Source organism: Chanodichthys erythropterus, chromosome 3 (genome assembly GCF_024489055.1).
Source record: "Chanodichthys erythropterus isolate Z2021 chromosome 3, ASM2448905v1, whole genome shotgun sequence".
In the NCBI taxonomy this organism is placed as follows: Eukaryota; Metazoa; Chordata; class Actinopteri; order Cypriniformes; family Xenocyprididae; genus Chanodichthys; species Chanodichthys erythropterus.
In genome coordinates, this window is record NC_090223.1 from 17,730,431 (window position 1) to 17,751,001 (window position 20,571).

At 35.8% G+C, this 20,571-nt stretch overlaps 1 protein-coding gene across 1 annotated transcript; it reads right to left on the reverse strand.

The window, feature by feature from the left end:
- Window positions 1–2,582: 2,582 nt before the first annotated feature.
- Window positions 2,583–17,318, reverse strand: LOC137003856 (interferon-induced very large GTPase 1-like). Its single transcript, XM_067364113.1, has 2 exons — window positions 17,085–17,318; window positions 2,583–7,328 (listed from the first exon to the last, which is right to left on the reverse strand). Exons 1-2 carry the CDS (start codon window positions 17,316–17,318, stop codon window positions 2,583–2,585), a joined length of 4,980 nt encoding a protein of 1,659 aa, XP_067220214.1.
- Between the last annotated feature and the right edge of the window lie 3,253 nt (window positions 17,319–20,571).

Genomic DNA, 20,571 nt, shown 5'->3' on the forward strand with positions numbered 1-20,571 from the left:
CAGCAATAATACTGCAAAAGTTATAAAATTGACAGCAACTTACTGTAAACTGTTTCTACAGTAAGCTTTCTCTGATAATACAGCAATAATACTGTGAAAACAACAGAAATCGTTTACAGTGTATATTTGTTTGTTTCTATGCATTATACTGTATGGCCAGAGATGTACAGTTATTGTTAGATATGTGTGTGTGCCTGTCCATGAGAAGGAGGAGCAGAACTGGACTGCAGCACACAGAAGTGTGTGGTTCTACTCCTAGAACCTTATAAGGACATCAGCCATCTTGGCTGAGTTTACTGGAGTTCAAGGACACAAAAGCCAGACAGCCTGCACCTGCGAGGCCTTAAGAAGTGTCTGGAAACTTTGGGAAAGTTACAACGTACGTCAATCAAGAAGATAACCCAACGTCTGCAATAAACAACACGAGTATAAAAGACTGATGAGTTGATTGCCTCTTCGGATACTGATACATCAGTACCCCCGACGCCTAGAAGCCCAGAGCTGAGGACAAGAAACCCCAAGCTGAAGATGGGAAGCCCAGCGCTGACTACACCTTTGACTCAAAAGAGTGATTATTGTATTTTATACCTTAATGATGATGTTTTATTTGCCTTTACATTTTCGTTTATTATAAAAAGAAAAGTAACCAATTAAAATAAATTTAATTGATTACAAAAGCTGCCTACCTTGGCTTGATTTATAGTGTTTTAAGACTTTGAATAAGAATGTACCACAGAGGAGTCTTCTGACCAAATTGTAAGTAATTTAAAATGCTTATAATTTAGGCCAGACTCGACTTACTTTACCTAACCTGAGAATAATAAATAATAAGGTTAAAAGGTGTTAAGATCAAAATACACACCGCAAAACAGTATTTTATGGCAGTTGCAGACCAAACCAGCTTTGGTGCATTTTATATATATATATATATATATATATATATATAGACTAATTCTTCTTTAGTACTTCTGAAGATAATCTTAAGAACATCTAAGTGTACTCAACTGTTTTTAAATACACTTTAAATACACTTTTTAAATTAGACATATATTGATCACATACCATTTATGGTCTTAACATACAGTATCATATAAAAAGTTATATAAATAATTTTTATATGTATGTATATATAATAATTCTATGGTATAAACGTACATAAAATCCTATATAATAATACTGAAAATTTGCATGCATGTTGTTTAAATATACTTGCATATATAATTTAGACATATATTGTTCACATATATGGTCTTAACATACAGTACCATATTAAAAGCCATTATATAAATAATTTTAATATATGCATATATAATAATTCTAATATGGTTATTTCATACATGGTATAAACTTATATAAATCCTATATAAGCATACTGAATATTTGCATACATGTTGAATAAATATACATGCATATATAATTTAGACATATATTGTTCACATATATGGTCCTAACATAACAGTACCATATAAAAAGCCATCATATAAATAATTTTAATATATGTATATATAATAATTCTTATATGGGCATTTCATACATGGTATATACCTATATCTTCATATATCATATGGATGTATATATGTGCTAATAATATATTGCCTTATATGAAACCTATATGACATCACTACTTGGATATAGGGACATATATGTACATATATTACATTTCTGTATGGGTTATTACGGTTACTTTTCTTAAATATAACATCCTTGATGAAGTATTCAGCCTTCAAATTCAACCTCTGAAGGACGCAGCCTCCGAAATGAGACGCAGCTCCTGTCACCAAAGGAGTGTGTTTTTGGTTGTGAGGGAAAGATTGCATTTTTCAGCTTAACCCAGCGATAAGGGAACAGAGGATGAAGTTTGTTTTTCTGGGGCAGCACAGAGTTGCACACGTATGTTTGATGTTCCCGGAAATTTGGTGATGAATACTTTGTAAACAAGTCCCAGTTCGGCGCTGGATTTGCAGATCGCGTGAGTGGTGAGTAAAGCTGCATCAGATGCATCAGCTGCATCTGTGTTTTGTTGGCAATCGGCATTCAAGTGAATATAATGTAAACAACACAAACGTTTTTGTTCCCTTTTTATTTATAATGATGTTGCAGCTAGCAGACATCACAGAAGCTGCACGCGCAGATTTTGTCCGACTAGTACAAATCCAACAAGTGTTACTATAGCCAAGCAACAGCAATGGAAAATCACTGCTTCACAACATCGTTCTGTGATTTTAAAAATATTGAAATGGAAACATTCCCTCATCACTTATTCATGACAAACATCCCTTTTTGCACACAATCTAAAGATTAAATGGCAACAGCAAGCATTGCAAGGGCAAGAAAATAAGTATAAATCTAAAAATATAAACTGACAAAACTTAATAAAAATAAAATGATTAAATGATGTAAATGAAATAATATGAAATTATGTAAATGAAATAATATGAATAATAAATGAGAAAATAAGTCAAATGACAATTACATAAGTGACTAATGATTATAAGTGATTAAAAAGTTAAATCATATCATAAACAAAGAAGAAAAAAAAAAAAAGACAACACAGAGGTTGCTATTGAGAATCCTTAGAGCCATCAAAAGCATGTATCCAAACTCTGAATAGCATCTTCTTTTTTGTGATTTCTCCATACAGCTGGTATCCCACCATCACCCTGGAATGTTTTTCCATAATACTGTTCCAGATCTTTCTGGAATCTGCACACAAACCACTTCCAGTAGGGCAGTTCAGAGTGGTCACGTGTGATGCTCCACTGTGCATAAACTCCTCCTGCTCTTCTGTATTCTTTATATGGAAACCACTTATTTGATCCAAGAAAGCTTTTACCACTTGATACTAAAGTTGTACAAATATCACAACTGAGCTCTCGTGTGTTATGGTAATAACCTCCATCAATTCCTTTCACTCTATGGAAAGGAACACTGTGATCTCCATCATGATTTTCTATAAAGTTGGTGCAGATGGCTGCACAGAACGGACACTGAACCCAACAGCACTGACACAAGTGATCAATCAGAAGCTCATCTGGTCTCTCCTTGAGGTCCAGTTTTTCATCAAATGTCTTTCTGTTAATTCTGCTGATGTCAGACATTATAGCAGGAAGTTCTTGTCTTATCACATCTTCTAGGAAGTTGAAATCATCAACATGATTATGTTTTACTCCACTGAGGTCTTTTTCAGAGAAGATCAGCACACCTGAGAGCTGCTGTGTGAAACTCTTCAACCACAAACCAGCATCTCCTCTGTTCTCTTGAACATGTTCAGTAGATTCATGTGCTGCTTTCATGATCTTCTGCTGCAGGAGTTTAATGTTCTTCTTCATCTTGGGTAAAACACTGACACTGAACTTATCAGTGATGTACCGACTGACTTCATCTCTGATGAAACTCTTGAAGTGATCTCTGGGATTATGAATGTAGTTCATGTATTTGTCAAAATCCTCCTGTACTGCCAGTGTCTTCAGGATGTGTTTCTCCAGATTAGTTCTGTTTCCATTCAGTGACTCACAGTTTGATCTCATTTCATCTGCCAAATCTCTGGCAGTCTTCTTGTAGACACTCTGCTCAATGTGCCCTTTAAGTTTCTGACAGATGATCCCACCAAAAATGGCAGCTGATGTTGCTCCATGACAGTATTTCTGGAAAATACTATAGTACTCTGCTCTCTTTTTCTCAACATATATTACAGGATCATTGGCTTCCGTGAAGAGTCTGTGTTGGTCAGTGATCATCTTTTTTGCTCTTCTACAGATGGAAACAACCAAATCTATGAAGAATTCATTCTTTAACACATATTGCACTGATCCTTCCTGATGTTGTATTACTCTTGCCTTGATGTAATCTATGAGTTGTTGAATGCAGCTGATGTTGTAGCCCATCTTTGAAATATTAAATGATTGAACCATTTTGTCTGTCTGCTGAGCAACATCTGTGATAAACATTCTTATTTTGTTTTCATCCTCTTTAGATAGAATGTAACCAAGCGTCATCTTTGTTGATCTGATGGCATTTGTTAAAGCTCCTGTAAATCCACTGGATTTCTTTATCTTAACGTAATCAGAATAATTCTGCACAGTAAAGATATCTCTTCTCTCCCTCCAGTGATCTACAGGGAGACGTCCTTCATAGGTGTCACTGAGGATCTGTCTCACATCTTTCATTATGTCAATGTCTTTGATTGCAGGAGTGTCTCTGATGATCTTCTGCACACTCTGTTCCCAAAATGAATCAAACTCTTTCTTCAGTGTTTCTTCATCAATTGCTTTGTCTTTGAGTTTTGAGGCAAGTTCTTTGCTATTTTCATAGAGAGTGATTTCATGATGTGTCCTCTGAGCATCAATCTCCTTCTTCAGGTGTCGCTGCTGAAGAATCTCAGTTAATTTCCTCTTGGTTTCTCTCACAATGTTTCCCCGAAGTTCATTGATTTTGATTTTAAATGGTGTTTTCCACTGAATCAGTATATCTTTATCTTTGTCTTTCTTAAATAATTCTGACATTGATTTTTCCACTTCTTCACTTGTCGTCTTCAGTTCTCTTTGAAGATCAGTTTCATCAACCTCATGAATTGCTTCATTTTCTATTTTGTTGTGTAGTTTATCCTCAGTTTCCTTCATGGCACTGCGAAGACTCCAGGTCCACTTGCTGTATTTGGTCTCCAGTTTCCTGTATGCTGAAATCTCCAGAGAATTTCTGAAGCTGAAGACAAATTGTTCATTTAGTAAAGCTTCCCAGAGATCTTTAATATGATCTTTCAAGTCTATCAGCATCCTCCCATGTGATTTTGAGGCATGAAGAATAATGGTTTTCTTTAGTTCTTGAATATTCTCACAGTAGTTTGGGTTTGGTGGTGCCATGGGTGGGCTTCCCTCCCAGAGCTGAGCAAAATACTTCACATCTTTCTGAACATCAAATCTAATGACGTCACTGAAACATTCTGCATCGCAGACTTCCTCTTTAGCAGCAAGTTTTGTCATCTCATCCCTTGTCTCCTGAAGTCGTCTCCTTCCCTCCATGTTTTTCTCTGCAGCTGTGATGTCTGAAACATTCTGATGCACAAACACACAGCTGGGAGTCAGATTTACCTTCTTCATCCTCAGGAAGGCCTGAACAACAATCTGAAGAATGTCCTGCATCTCAGATGGGTTTTCTCCAAAGATGTTGATCAAGGTCAGATTTCCAAGTCCAACAACAAATGTGGCCAGTTCATTGTCATGATTTCTTGTTGATCTTCCAGCCAGTTCTAGAGCATGAAGACCTTCAGTATCAACAACCAGAATATAGTCAAAGTTCACCTGAGTTTTCATCTCATCTGACACTTTGACCAGCTGCATGAAAGCTCCTCTGGTGTACTTGCCAGCACTGACGGCAAACTGCAGTCCAAACATGGCATTCAGCATGGTGGATTTCCCAGAGCTCTGAATCCCTAAAACTGACAGCACAAAGACTCTCTGGTCTCCCAGTTTCTGGATGAGTTCATCTAGAACAGCAGAGATCCAGATCACAGGAACATGAGCAGCATCTCCATCCATCAGCTCCAGTGGAAATCCAGAGATCATCATCTCTGCTGCACGACTCGGGAGAGAAGAGAAGTCAAACTGCAGGTCTTCCTTGTTCTTCTTCACAGATGAACATGATTCATAGATCTGACCGATCTCCCTCATGATGTGCTCCAAACCAAAGGTTGCAGCTTGAAGCTCTTCAGATATTCTCTCAAGTTCAGATTGTTTAGCTTTATGTTGTTCAGATTTATCACTGTTGTCTTTCAGTTTCAAGACTTCTGACCATGTTTTATCATATTTCTGATGTAGAGCAGAAAGGTCAGCTGATGTATGTTCATCCAAGAGGATTCTGAGCCATTTGAGAAAAAAAGTTTCACGTTCAGTATGTGAGTTCATTGTTTTATTAAAACGCATCATAAACTCCCCGATTTCACATTTATGCTGTTGTTCATGGATTTGCTTCATTTCTGTTTTTTTCCTATATATTTCCATTTCTATCTCATTTCCTTGAGGTCGATGTAGTTCTTTGTTCTTCTGACTCCACTGATGCCACAGTTTTGCATGACGGGGCAGAAATGATTCTTTGATTTCTGTCAGATCTTTCTTCTCCAGTAAACTCATCATCTGCTCTGCTGCTTTTTTTCCTCTCTTGCAGTCTTCATCCTCTTCCTCATCTACTCTGATGTCTGAGTGTTTGGACACATCTTCAAGTCTGAAAGTGGAAAATGATTCTGAGAGACAATCATTTATAACTCTTCTGAGTTCTTCAGATACATCTGACTGATTTCTGTCTTTCAGACCAATCTTGAATTTCCCTTTCTTCATCTTCACTACAGTAGATTCTTCCTCCATACATAGACAAATAAGCGGCTTTGTGATTCTGAACAGGCTCTGGATATTTTCTGCACTTCTGTCATTCATGTCAAGTTGAGGTAGAAGAACAACATTGACTGAGCTAATTTCAGTGAGGATCTGCAGTTGTTTCTCATGGTCTCCTGCATCACCGTGTAGATTACAGAACGCAACACAGTCATTGAATTTATCCGTGTTTTTCCCAGAAGGGCAGAACCAGGCGATCTCCACCACTCCATCCATCAGGACTCTGGTTCTGCTGCTGCCTGGGCAGTTCCTGTGGAAGAACATGTTGTGTTTCTCATTGATCAGACTGTTCATCAGCTGAGACTTGGATGAAGACACAGAGCCAAACCTGAAGAAAGACACCATTGGAGTTTCTGCCATGTAGATCGGCTGGGTTTGACTGATGATTTCATTGTTGGTGTTTCTGATTTTCCAGCTCTTGTTGATTTGTCTGAATGTCCAGAGAGGAAACTCAATCTGTTGTGTTAATGGATCAGGAACAAGCAGAGGCAGAGCGTACTGACACTGGGACAGTTTAGTGACCATCATCTGCTTCAGGAAACCATCAGCACAATGAAACACGGCCATCTGAACATCCATCGGGTGGATTCGGTCAGGTTGACTTGTTATTTTGTAAGGCAAGGACACTGCTTTGAATATATCTCCAATGTCTTCAGATGAGTCAGTGTCTCTTTGTTGTGTTTTATCATGGTCACTGGCCTTATTAATATTAATGTATCTTGCTCTGTAGTTCATCATCAGTAGTTTTTGTAGGAAAGTCTGAATCAGCTCCTCCTCAGCACAAGACTCATGGGACTGTAAGGAATGTTTAGTTATCTGAAGAACATCTGCAGCTCTCAGTTTGTTGTTCCTGTGAAGATGAAGTCTGTGAAACAGATGCTCTATTTTTTCACTTTCAGTCATTTCCTGCTGTAGGTCTTGATCTGAACTGTTTATGTTCTCTCTCTGTTTAATAGACAAAATAATAACAGATTTATTTTCTTTTGTTTAATTCACATGGAATCATAATCAGTATTGATAATGAGAAAGGCCATGTGATTGTTTCAATGCAGTTCTTTTAAACCTAAAGGTGAAGTAAGATTTTTGTTCACATACATTCTATTAAACCAAGTTTATTGTTCACTGAGTACAATTAATGTACCCCAATTAATGCAATTGTCTTTTCTTCCATATTTTGATGTATATGGCTGAGTGAAATGCTCCAGCATTGAATGGGTTATTATAAGCAAGATGCTAGCATTCTCTCTAGACAGAGCCAACTCAATTGCTTACTCTTGACACATAGCAACACAGCTAAAATATGTTTGACTAACTACTGTTCACTTTTAACTGTTGAAACAATATGTTTTATTTCTGTAATTCCACTAGGAGTCACTGGCATCACAGAAACTACATACTTAACATTTCACAATAATATTAGGTTTATTTGTTTGTTTGTTTTACTTAAAAATTATGAAGCATTTCTTTCTGAATATATCCATGCACAAGACTTCACAGAACGTCAGTATGCATGATGTCTACATACAGTGACACAGATAATAAAGAAAAAGGCTTTAATATAAAACAAGACTAAACTTTTGTAAAGATTTTCTGTAATTGTTCACCTTTATGGAATCATTTGAATTTAAACCATCAGTCAACTGCTCATGGAGGCTGTTTCCTGTTACACACTCATCTGTGTTTTCAGGTATATCTGAAAGAGAGAAAACAGCATTAGTTTGTTGAATATAACCACTGAATATTTTAGGGTTCAAAATCACAAATCACAAACAGGCCACTTATAATTTTATTTATTTAATTATTTTAAATAACCTGAATCCAAGGACTTAAAAAATACTTGAGGCTGAATCCTTCAACTGAAGTCTTTTTTTCACTTAGCAGACACTTTTATCTAAAGCAACTTACAAATGAGGAATACAACAAGCAATTTATGTTAAGGAGGTAATAAGCAGGAAAAGTGGTAGGTGTTATTTTTGTAGACATTCAGAATAGTAGGTTAGACCGGGGGCAATTGTAACATCTCAAATTACACCACTCAGAAATGAGACAGAACCATGAAACTCATTTTGCATGTGCTCTGTGGAGATCCCTCTAGTGTCCAACTTAGTAAGGACATCAAAATAGATTATTTTTTCCCAATAATTTAAGAAATGTGTTTTTGCCTTTCAATCTGGGCATCCATTTTACTGAGTAGGCCTCGTACACTCTCTGTTCACAGCATGCCGAGGTTCAGACCATGGAAAACAGCAAGGGGAGTTAAATAATTGTTTTGGATAGTATGGATGTAGTGGATATTAAATAGTACTATATCCATATTCTCTGGAGTTTATTGTGGTCTATGGTATTCATATAAATGTATTACATGTGTTGTTACAATTGCCCTCGCATGTACAGTTACAAGTTACTGACATAAAAATTGTATCCAAATATTTTTCAATCCGGCCATTCAAATGACAATGGAAACAGAGGTGTAGAATAAAGATAAATAAAATATAGAACAGTGTTTTTTTTTTGTTTGTTTGTTTGTTTGTTTGTTTGTTTTTAAACAAAGCATTAAGACATGTTAAACTGCGCCCCAACAACACAATCAAGCGTAGACAAAAAAAAAAAAAAAAACAGTGAACCACCCCTTTAAGTCATAAGTGCTTTTAAACTTCAATGGTTCTTTGGTGACTTTGGCAGTTTGATACGTGTTCCGAACCACTGATTCGAAACAAAAGATTTGTACATTTTTGAAATCGGCCATTATTAGACATTGTTGAATAAAGTTGTTATTTTATTTTATTTATTTATTTTGGTGCACAAGAAGTATTATCATTGCTATATAATATTAAGGTTGAACCAATGTACTCACATGAACTGTTTTTAATATGTTTTTAGTAGCTTTCTCTGCATTGGAAAAGGAAATTAAGTTGCTGGCAATGAAGGCCTCACTGAGCCATCGGATTTTATCAAAAATATCTTTAATTTGTGTTCCACAGATGAACGAAGGTCTTACGGGTGTGGAACGACATGAGGGTGAGTAATTAATGACATCATTTTATTTTTTTTGCATCATGCCTCAAATTTGTTGCTGTGGTATACGAAAACAAACTAACGAATCAACTTGAATTCCATAACTTTTTGTCGGCACAGTCTGAAGATTATATGATTTGATTTTGATGAAAGTCAGACAAGCGGTCTAGGAGGAGTTTGAAAAAGTAGGTTTTTCATAAATTTAAAATGGAGGACAGGAAGTTTGGCTGACTATGGTAAAAATTGGACTATGCCGAAGACATATTGAGTTTCATAATAATATGCTGATACATTCATTCATTTTGTGACAAAATTCAAAATGGACGATGCCTTAAATAGCTGATATGGGAAAAAATGGATATCAGTCAACTCGACATGTTGCCCTGAATTTAACAAGGCCATTTTTTTTTTTTTTTTTGGACAAATTGTTCAGGAGTTACAAGCAAAAATAGCTTGTAATTTTCATATCTCTGGACCAATTGGTGGTGCTGCACAGAAACACAGCATGTCACCTCAGGCCATGCTTGTGATGACAGGTACCAAGTTTGGTCTGAATATGAAAAAGCCTTATGTCTACAACCTTACATCTATTTTCGCAAGCGCTACGTAAAATTTGTTTGTGTATTTTTTAAAAACAGTTTGACAAATCAACTTGAATTCCATAACTTTTTGTCAGCATGGTCTGAAGTTGATCTGATTCGATTTTCGTGAAAATCTGAGAAACAGCCTAGGAGGAATTTTAAAAAGTATGGTTTTATTTTTGGAAAAATCAAAAAAGGTCAACCAATAAGTCAACCACATCTGAAGAAAGACTTTTTTTTTTTGTATCTCCAAACCAGTAGGTGACACTGTGCCAAAACACTGCATGTTGCCTCAGGTCATGCTTGTGATGACATGGATGAAGTTTGGTCTGAATACGACAACGTGTTGGAGAGATATACTCTCAAGTCTGATTTGGCAAGCTTTTCGTCTAATTCATTTGTGCAGTTTTTGAGAATGGATGGTTCTGTCAAAAAGCTTTTGATAACTTTTTGCCAGCACGGTCTGAAGATGATCTGGTTCAATTTTCATGAAAATCAGAGCAACGGCCTAGGAGGAGTTCAAAACGTAGTTTTTTTTAGGAAATTTCAAAATGGCAAGAAAATTTTCATGACGGAAAATGACGCCATAGAGTGCAATCAAATCATCTTGAGACAAGGAATAAGAGGAATAAAGAACTGTTTCTAGCCCTTATGGTTCAAAAGTTATTGGCATAAATGTGAGTGCAACTTTGACAGCTGGTATCACTAGAGGGATTGAGTTAGAGACTCCAAATTTGCTGTGGTGACAAGTCAGACTGTCCTCTATCAGTGTGCCAAATTTCACAACTTTTTAACATACTTTTAATAACTTTTTCTATGGGCTGCCGTAGACTTCCAGAGCGGAAACGGAAGAATAATATAAGAAGATTCTAATGATTACAATAGGTGCCAACTCACCTTCGGTGCTTGGCCCCTAATAAAAGTATTACATTTAGGTGATCCCACTGTGATGGTTTTCAAATGCCTCTCCCATATGCTATATAAGAACCAATGATTATTAAGATTCTCCAATGGCCAGAGAAGATAAGGGATCACTGCCACTGCGCTCTTGCCCAAGTGGGAAGTCGTGATATTGGCAAAGGAAGGAAGTCAAGTCAAGTCAAATTTATTTATATAGCGCTTTTACAATTGGTAATTGTTTCAAAGCAGCTTTACATATTAGAAGCACATAAAAAAGGGAAGTGGTTAAAAATAAGCTGTACAAACAAGCGTGGTAATATGTAACATATACAAGATGGTGCTACATTAAGCCAATGTCGGCTGACTCCCAGGGGTGGAAAAAACCCCCTAGGAGAAAAACCCAGCGTGCTAACACTGGGAAAAAAGTCCTAGGAGGGAAAAAAACCCTTGGAAGATATATATATAATATATGTAAATGGATATGGAGATCAAAATCTAAATTATACATTTTATTATAGAGATTAAAAATAGATTATATATAAATATATGTAAGCGGATACGGGGATTAAAAATCAGAATTATAGATGCAGCCAGAACTGGATCTGTAGGCCCATTGTCTCCTGGGCTACATTGTAGGCAGGTCCAGACACAGGTTCTCCATCTGATCTGGATACGGCCTGGATCCAGTACCCGGCAAACCTCAGGATAAGCAGAGAGACAGATATTAGCGTAGATGCCATTCTTATTCTGATGTACAGGTATATCTAGTGTTATAGGAAATGTTCTCAGTTCCGGCCGACCTAATTATTGCAGCGTAACAATCCTTTAACGGATTTGAAAAATGTTAATGTATTGATAATGTGTTATGTGTATGCAAGAGCAAAGAGATGTGTTTTTAGTCTAGATTTAAACTGACAGAGTGTGTCTGCTTCCCGAACAATGCTAGGAAGATTGTTCCAGAGTTTAGGTGCTAAATAGGAAAAGGATCTGCCGCCTTCAGTTGATTTTGATATTCTGGGTATTATCAACTGGCCTGAATTCTGAGATCGCAATAGACGTGAAGGACTATAATGCATTAAGAGCTCACTTAGGTACTGGGGAGCTAAACCATTTAGAGCTTTATAAGTAAGTAGCAAGATTTTAAAATCTATACGATGTTTAATAGGGAGCCAATGTAATGTTGACAGAACTGGGCTAATATGGTCATACTTTCTGGTTCTAGTAAGAACTCTAGCTGCCGCATTTTGGACCAACTGTAGTCTGTTTAAAAGCCGAGCAGAACAACCACCCAGTAGAGCGTTACAATAATCTAGTCTTGAGGTCATGAATGCATGAACCAACTGTTCCGCATTTGTCATTGAGAGCATATGTCGTAATTTAGATATATTTTTTAGATGGAAGAATGCGGTTTTACAGATACTAGAAACATGACTTTCAAATGAAAGATTGGTATCAAAGAGCACACCCAGGTTCCTAACTGAGGACGAAGGTTTAATGGAGCACCCGTCAAGTGTTAGAGAGTATTCAAGGTTTTTTCGTGAGGAAGTTTTTGGTCCAAAGATTAGGATATCAGTTTTTTCTGAATTTAATAATAAGAAATTTCTTGTCATCCAGTTTTTAATGTCAGCTATGCATTCTGTTAGTTTTGTGAATTTGTAGGTTTCGTCAGGGCGCGAGGAAATATAGAGCTGAGTATCGTCAGCGTAGCAATGAAAACTAACACCATGCTTCCTAATTATCTGTCCTAAGGGTAGCATGTACAGAGTGAAAAGCAACGGTCCTAGTACTGAGCCTTGTGGTACTCCATATTGAACCTGTGATCGATACGACATCTCTTCATTTACTACTACAGACTGATAACGGTCAGATAAGTACGATTTGAACCATGCCAAAGCAGTTCCACTAATGCCAATATAGTTTTCAAGTCTTTTTAAAAGAATGTTGTGATCGATAGTGTCAAAAGCAGCACTGAGATCTAATAACACTAATAGAGAAATACAGCCACGATCGGATGATAGGAGTAGATCGTTTGTAACTCTAACGAGAGCAGTCTCAGTACTATGGTATGGTCTAAATCCTGACTGGAAATCCTCACAGATTCCATTTCTTTCTAAAAAGGAGCACAGTTGTGTTGAAACTGCCTTTTCTAGTATCTTTGACAGAAAAGGTAGATTCGAGATTGGCCTGTAATTTACTAAATCTCTCGGATCTAGTTGAGGTTTTTTAATAAGAGGTTTAATAATAGCCTGCTTAAAGGTTTTTGGCACGTATCCTAGTGTTAACGATGAATTAATTATATCAAGAAGTGGACCTACGACCTCTGGAAGCATTTCTTTCAGTAGTTTAGTCGGAATTGGGTCTAACATACATGTCGTTGATTTTGATGATTTGATAAGTTTAGATAATTCTTCCTTTCCTATAGCGGCGAATGATTCTAGTTTTATCTCAGGGACACTACAGTGCACTGTCTGAAGCGAAACTGTAGACGGTTGCATGTTTTTAATTTTCTCTCTAATATTATCAATCTTGCAAGTAAAGAAGTTCATAAAGTCATTACTGCTGTGCTCTATGGAAACGTCAGCAGTTGAATCTCTGTTTCTAGTTAATTTAGCCACTGTGTCAAATAAATACCTAGGATTATGTTTGTTTTCTATTAAGAGATTTGAAAAATAAGTAGATCTAGCATTTCTTATAGCCGTTCTATACTCAATCATTTTTTCTTTCCACGAAAGGCGAAAAACTTCTAGTTTTGTTTTCTTCCAACTACGTTCAGCTTTTCTCACAGCTCGTTTTAGAGCCCGAGTGTGCTCGTCATACCACGGCGTTGGATTAGTTTCCTTAATCTTCTTTAGACGTAAAGGAGCGACTGCATCTAATGTGCTGGAAAAGAGAGAGCCAATAGTTTCTGTTGCAGCATCGAGTTCTTCTAAGGAAGGATGAGATCAGACCAATTTAATTACAGCAACCAAATCACCCCAATGGACTGAGTGAAAACTGCATCAGGAAAGGATCTTGAGCCAGGATTATTCGCCTGAAGTGCTTTTGCACATTATTAGAGCCCTAACACAAACAAGGCTATGACATATTCTGTCCCAATTTAATTTGCTCAAATAGATTGCATAAAATAAATAAATAAACAGAAATATAATAATATCAACAATAATTTTCTTTTTACCTGGTAAAAAATGTCTTTGGAGATTCTTTGGCGAGTCTTCAATTTGTGGCAGTTCTGGCTGTGGAGATGTGTTTTTCTTTGGATGTTCCTCTGTCTGTGGAAACGCTGAAGTGAGTTTACAAACTACATATGAAAACATAAATATTAATCAAATTACAATTTCTCATTTCACAAAAAGACAATTTGGTCTTGATCTTTTAAAAAAATGAATTTAATGAAACTATGGTGCAAAAAAAAAGGTTAATGTAAAACTTTTGCAACTTTCTGATGAAAGATAGACGAATACATCACAGGGCTAAACAAAAAGGACATCTTTATGCTGATGCCTTAACTTTATTACCTCACTATTCTGTTTGGTGTCACTTTACAGCTTGCAAACTGAACATAAATGTGATTAATTCAATAGAGATGTTCAAGCAAGCTAAAATGTCACTACTGTATGTAATCCATCTGAACCTGAGTTTATTGAAGGATGGACAAATTCAAAACTATACGTGATTCAATATTGTATAATAGTATTGTAATTCACATGTAAAAAGTGTGTCAACATCATGTATATGTGTTAAATTAAATCTGTTCATCATATAAAGCAATCATGCCTCTTAAGAGGACTGTAAGATCATTTCAAATATATACTTTTTACAATATTTTTATTACAATATAATATTTTTATTTTTAACTTTTTGAAGTTGGAAAATGTTCTTTGAAACTTGGATAGACAATAATGAGTGAACAATAACGAGGATACCACATCCAATTTCAACTAAGCCTATTAAATACCTGTTAAAACTGTTTGGCTTACCATTAGCCAATAAAACTGTTTGTTTTTGTGAGAGTTAAACACCAAATGTGTTGGAGCGCTAAACAAGAGCTATAAGTTTTAGAAATGATCATGTTTAGGTTAAAATATAAATTTAAGAAAAAAATAATGTAACGAATTAGAATTGATCTATGTCATCTTTTTTAGGCGTTTTGATGCGAGTAATTCTATTGATGCCACAGGAAAAAGCACTTTTAGTGTCTGTGTATGATGCAAAAACACTAGAAATTAAATTAAAAAAAAATTTTTTACATATTAAAAAACAAGTTGTATATAATTTATATTATTTTTAATCAAATAATAATCTTGCATAAGGAAAATTATCTTGTATCTGCTAATTCTATTCATCATTATTAAAATAAAAAAGGAAAAAAACATATTTTCCATATTTCATTTCTGGTTTAAAAGAATTAAATCATTTTAAAGATGATTTGTAAATGTCATAATTAATAATAGTGAAGCAGTTATTTTGGTAAAATCTGCACTCTTACCATCACTTGTGCTTGTGTCTCTGATTGTCCTTCCTGTTGTGATCCATTAATTCCTGATCCTTCCACAAGTCCTTCCATTGTTCCTGCTGCACATTTTCTTGATGATGACAAGAAAATGTGCAAGAAAATAGTTTCTCCCTGGTTCTTGTTAGTAGGATTAAGCCACGTAAAGCGGTAATGTCCAGGCGAAGCGGCCGTAATGGATTGCTTTTAAAGAGAATTGAGATACATTTTATGTTAAAAAAAGATCATGAGAATTTTGTCTTCATGAAAATGACATATTATTGTGGTATAATTTTCTCATGTTGGGGTATTTTCAATTTGAACAGCAGGACGCAGCAAGTCTATAAAGCAAAACCTAATCTTAAACCTTTTCTCGATATAGAACAATATAAAACAATAGCCAGACGAAAAATGTCACAGTAAAATGTAGATGTTGTTTTGGCCTTTATTCATATAAAACAGAGTGAAAAGCAATCGAGATCATACAAGCAGGAACTTGATAATGGGTTGCAACGCTAAACAAGAGCTAAAAGTTATATCTACTGACGCCAGAGGAAATGGTACTGGAGGGCGCTTTTAGCGTCTGTGTATGACGCAAAACACTATAAATTAAATATATAAAAAAAACAAAAAAAAAAAACAAGTTGTATATCATTTATATTATTTTTTATCAAAATAATAATCTTGCATAAGGAAAAATAGCTTGTATCTACTAATTCTATTCATCAGTGTTAAAATAAAAGAGGAAGAAACCGTATTTTCCATATTTCATTTCTGGTTTAAAAGAATTAAATCATTTTAACCCTTAAATGCATGACTGTTTCGCCAATCATTCTTACATATTCGGGTCTTTATCGACCCGGATCTATATCTAACACAGAAGGATCTCTACCTGTCGCGATAATATAAAACTCCTCTGATATTAGAGTAACAATTACAGAAGAAAAAAATAAATAATATTTTGTTACCTTTTGGAGCTTGAAAGGGCTCCGTTTGAGCAGATGTTTTATGCCATCATCACTGTACTCATCAGAACTTATTTCCCAGTAAATTCAGCAAATAATGGGCTAGTTTTATATTTGAGGTCACGGATATAAGCCCATTCACAATCTCAAACGTATTCTCAAAACGATATAATTTTCAACATCTTCAAAATCAATATTTTGATCGCTAACAGCTTCGCCAGATCCATCCAGTGACAGTTACAGTCATATTTGATTGCGTTCAGTACTTGCTCTGCAGTAAATCGCTGAGCCATTTCATGTTTTTCTTATTATTTCGTTTTCTGTCTGAATGAGTCGTTACTTCATCATTGTGTATCAGACATTGCCACCTTGTGGAATAAAGGTGAATTGCACTTATTCCGTCATCTAAGATTCATTTATTGTTGTGCAGAAAAAATACACGTGCACTCATACACACCTCGGGTCGTTTGCGACCCTATACAATTTTTACAAAAAATGAATACAAAAATAGGCATTCTTTTATAATTTTATGATTTTTTTCTTGTTATATTCTTTATAATGAATTGATTGAGGAATACCAACAAGGTTGATGTCTAATTTTAAAAAATGAACGAGGAGGAGGGTAGTGAATGATGTCCCAGGTCACTAAAGACCCGAGGTATGCCTTTAAGGGTTAAAGATGATTTGTAGGCCTAAATGTCATAATTAATAATAGTGAAAGCAGTTATTTTGGTAAAATCTGCACTCTTACCATCACTGATGCTTGTGTCTCTGATTGTCCTTCCTGTTGTGCTCCATTAATTTCCGATACTGCCATAAGTCTTTCCACTGTTCCTGCTGCTGCTGCTCCTGATGCTGTCACTTCTATAACTACACCTGATGCTGTTGATCCTTCTGCTGCTACTCCTGATGCTTCTGCTCCTGCCACTACATCTGATGCTGCTGCCGCTCCTGCTGCTATAGCTAATGCTGCTGACTGTGACATTTTCAACACAGCTGTGATTACTGTTGCTGTAAACGAAGCTAGTTTTGTTACTACTGTACCCCATTGTATTGCTGATATTTCTCTTTCTACTATAGCTATTACCCACTTTACTATATCTATTAGCAGTTGCATATGTAGTCCTGATACTGCTATTATTGCCGCTCCTGCCATTGTTCCAATTATTGTTGATCCTCTTTGTGATTGTGCTCCTAATATTAATTGCAGTATATCTGCTGCTACTGTTCCTGCTACGCCTCCAGCTACTGCTGCTGCTCCCACTATTGATGCTTGTTCTCTCACCCCTGCTTCCCTTAGTGATCTTAAAATGCATAGTCCTGCTCCTGTTGCTGCTCCTGCTAATGGTCCTGCAACTCTGTTAAAAACTGCTGGTCCTGCCATATCTATTATTATTTCAGCTGCTGCAAATGTCAGTGCTATTATTACTGTTAATTTTAATGGTGATTGTTTCCATGTATTTGCTAGCAGTGGTGATTGTAGACTTTCCATGCCTTCTCCTGCTGCTGCATTTGCAGATGCTGCTTTGGAGGCTTCTGCACCTGCAACATTTAAAGGACTGGAAACTTATATCATCATAGAAATAAAAAAAATAAAAATCTTAAAATATGCTCACTCTTGTGTATAAGTGTTATGGAACACAGACAGAGAGATACCATGAACAGGATGTTTTATTGACAGGACTGAGCGTAATGGCAGAAAGCAGGTGAGCAGACAGTCCAATGATGCTTTCAATTAATGGAAAATGGATAAAACCAGAAATGTCCTTTCTTACAGATGTGGGGAATCACGGATGGCTAAAGCACACACCACGCTGGATAGTAGGTATGGGGAACTCGCACATGATTTATAAAGGCAGTGAAGTGAAGCAATGCATTTTTGTAAAATATAATATAATATATCCAGACCGCCTTCCAAAAAACGTCCAGTTCACAAAGCTTAGGCTATGTCCTATGTCTTTCCTATTCAATACGGAAAAAAGTGTACATGACACGACACCAGTTTACACTTTCTTCGTAACTTGAATACAGAATAATGACGGATGTGTCAGGTTATTTATTAATATTTCTCTGATTATATTCATCCTACACCTAGGATGGTTTGAGGGTGAGTAAAGCTTGGGCTAATTTTCATTTGAAAGTTAACTAATCCTTTAACCCCCTCTTCTCCAACAGTCTGCTATGAGCGAGAGACGGAGAGGAGGAGCGCTAAAGTAAAACCCCGCCCTCTATTCAATATTTTGTTTCACTTGGAAATACGTCAAAATACTGGAGAAAAATCAGTTGCAACTTCACTTCCACTTTGAATGTGGTTTTATGTGCACTAGTGATCAGTAATCTGCAGCTCGCAAATTAGTTCTCGTTTTTTTTTTACCGCTCAGTAAAGCACAATAATTCAGTAATTCCACAAACATTGCAGTCCTAGTGTGCGTTAAGGTAACCAGATTTCTTATTTGAGTGAACAAAATTTCACTGAAAATGAATTTGTTATTATCTAGGGAAAATACATTTTTTAATGTTTTGCTTTTTAATAGTTGTGGGTTCCTTGTATTATTACATTAATAATTATTATTATGATTTAGTTTTTATTATTAGGATATTTGGTCTGGTGTTAATACAATTACACTATTACTAGGGATGTAACAATATCAAAATCTCACGGTATGATAATACCTCAGTATAAAGTCCACAATATGATATTTATTGTGATATTTTAAAAAAGACAAATAAAGACTTAAAAAAAAAGTGCCATACGTGTTTATGATTGAACATTACAATGATGTAGTAGAGTGTTTACCCACCATGCAAAGTACGCAATTGCTTGACCCCACGGTGGTGTAGTCTACGTGATACACAGGTATATGCCGTATACCCACTAGGAAAGGTCAAGAATTTGCAAATACCCGCTTTAAAAGTCGCGAGAATAAGGATTACGTTGAACAATGTTAATAAACGCTGGTAAACAAACACAACGTCACATTTACCTCAAGGCAAGGCAAGGCAATTTTATTTGTATAGCACATTTCATACACAATGGCAATTCAAAGTGCTAGGAAGTTTCAGGGAGTTTTTTGTTGTTGTTGTTGTTGTCCGTCAGAGTGGATCTAAACGGATCTATCCATCAGAGCGGATCTAACTGGATCTTCCTCACACGACAGGACCGCTGTCAACTCTACTTGTTAAGGCACCTTGAACTGATAAACAAAGTTTCAATCTCCCCTTTTGCCAAGACACCTCAAACTGCGCCACACAGCCCCAATCCCCCTTCCGGAGATATCTTATCTATGCAACGCAGTTCAAATTTCCCCCTTTGGAAAGTGTCCTGACTGTAATCCAGAGGACAAACATATTCAGTGACCATAAACTCTTTAGTCAGCTAGATAAATTAACTCTAGAGAGGAGCATTTAGCTTAATATATGCACCATATTAGATATTAATTATATTTTTTAATGTTCTTTAATATATAGGCTAATGCATGTTTATATATATATATATATATATATATATATATATATATATATATATATATATATATATATATATATACATACACATGTTTGAAAATACAGTAACAAATGTATTGCTCATGGTTAGTTCATGTAAGTTAATACATTAACTAATGTTAACAAATGAACCTTTTTTAAAGTGTTACCACAAATTGTGAAGGTGAAACAGAATATTTGTGAAAATTGGATTCCTAAAGACTTCACTTGAATGAATTAGTGATACAGTTTTAACAGTAACTTGTTTCCACCTATTGGCATAACAATGCAGTCGATATAGTCGTTATTTAACGTATTTAACTTGGATTTGTGTGTGTATTTCTGAGACAATCCTGGCACGCGCTTCACGCGAATCAACGCAAGTTGATTCACACACGATTGTGAGGATAAACTCGTAAGTTTCAAACATTTGAAACTTTTTGAGCACAGTTGTATATCTATGAATTGTGTTTTGCGTGTGTGAAATGTATTTTATATATATAATTTTATTTTTTGCACGTGAATTGCATTTTGTGAATATATATATTTTTTGTGCACATGAAGTGTTCTTTGTGCATGTGAATTAGGTTTCACGCATGTGAAACTGGCTACGCATTTGTGAATCATGTTTCTTGCGTGAATTATTATTGAGACAAAACTCCATGATATGCTCATCGCAAATCGCCCAACCTATCACACAAGAACCGTTTCTAAACCGATACAACGCATCAAAAGACAATAGAACGCATTATATA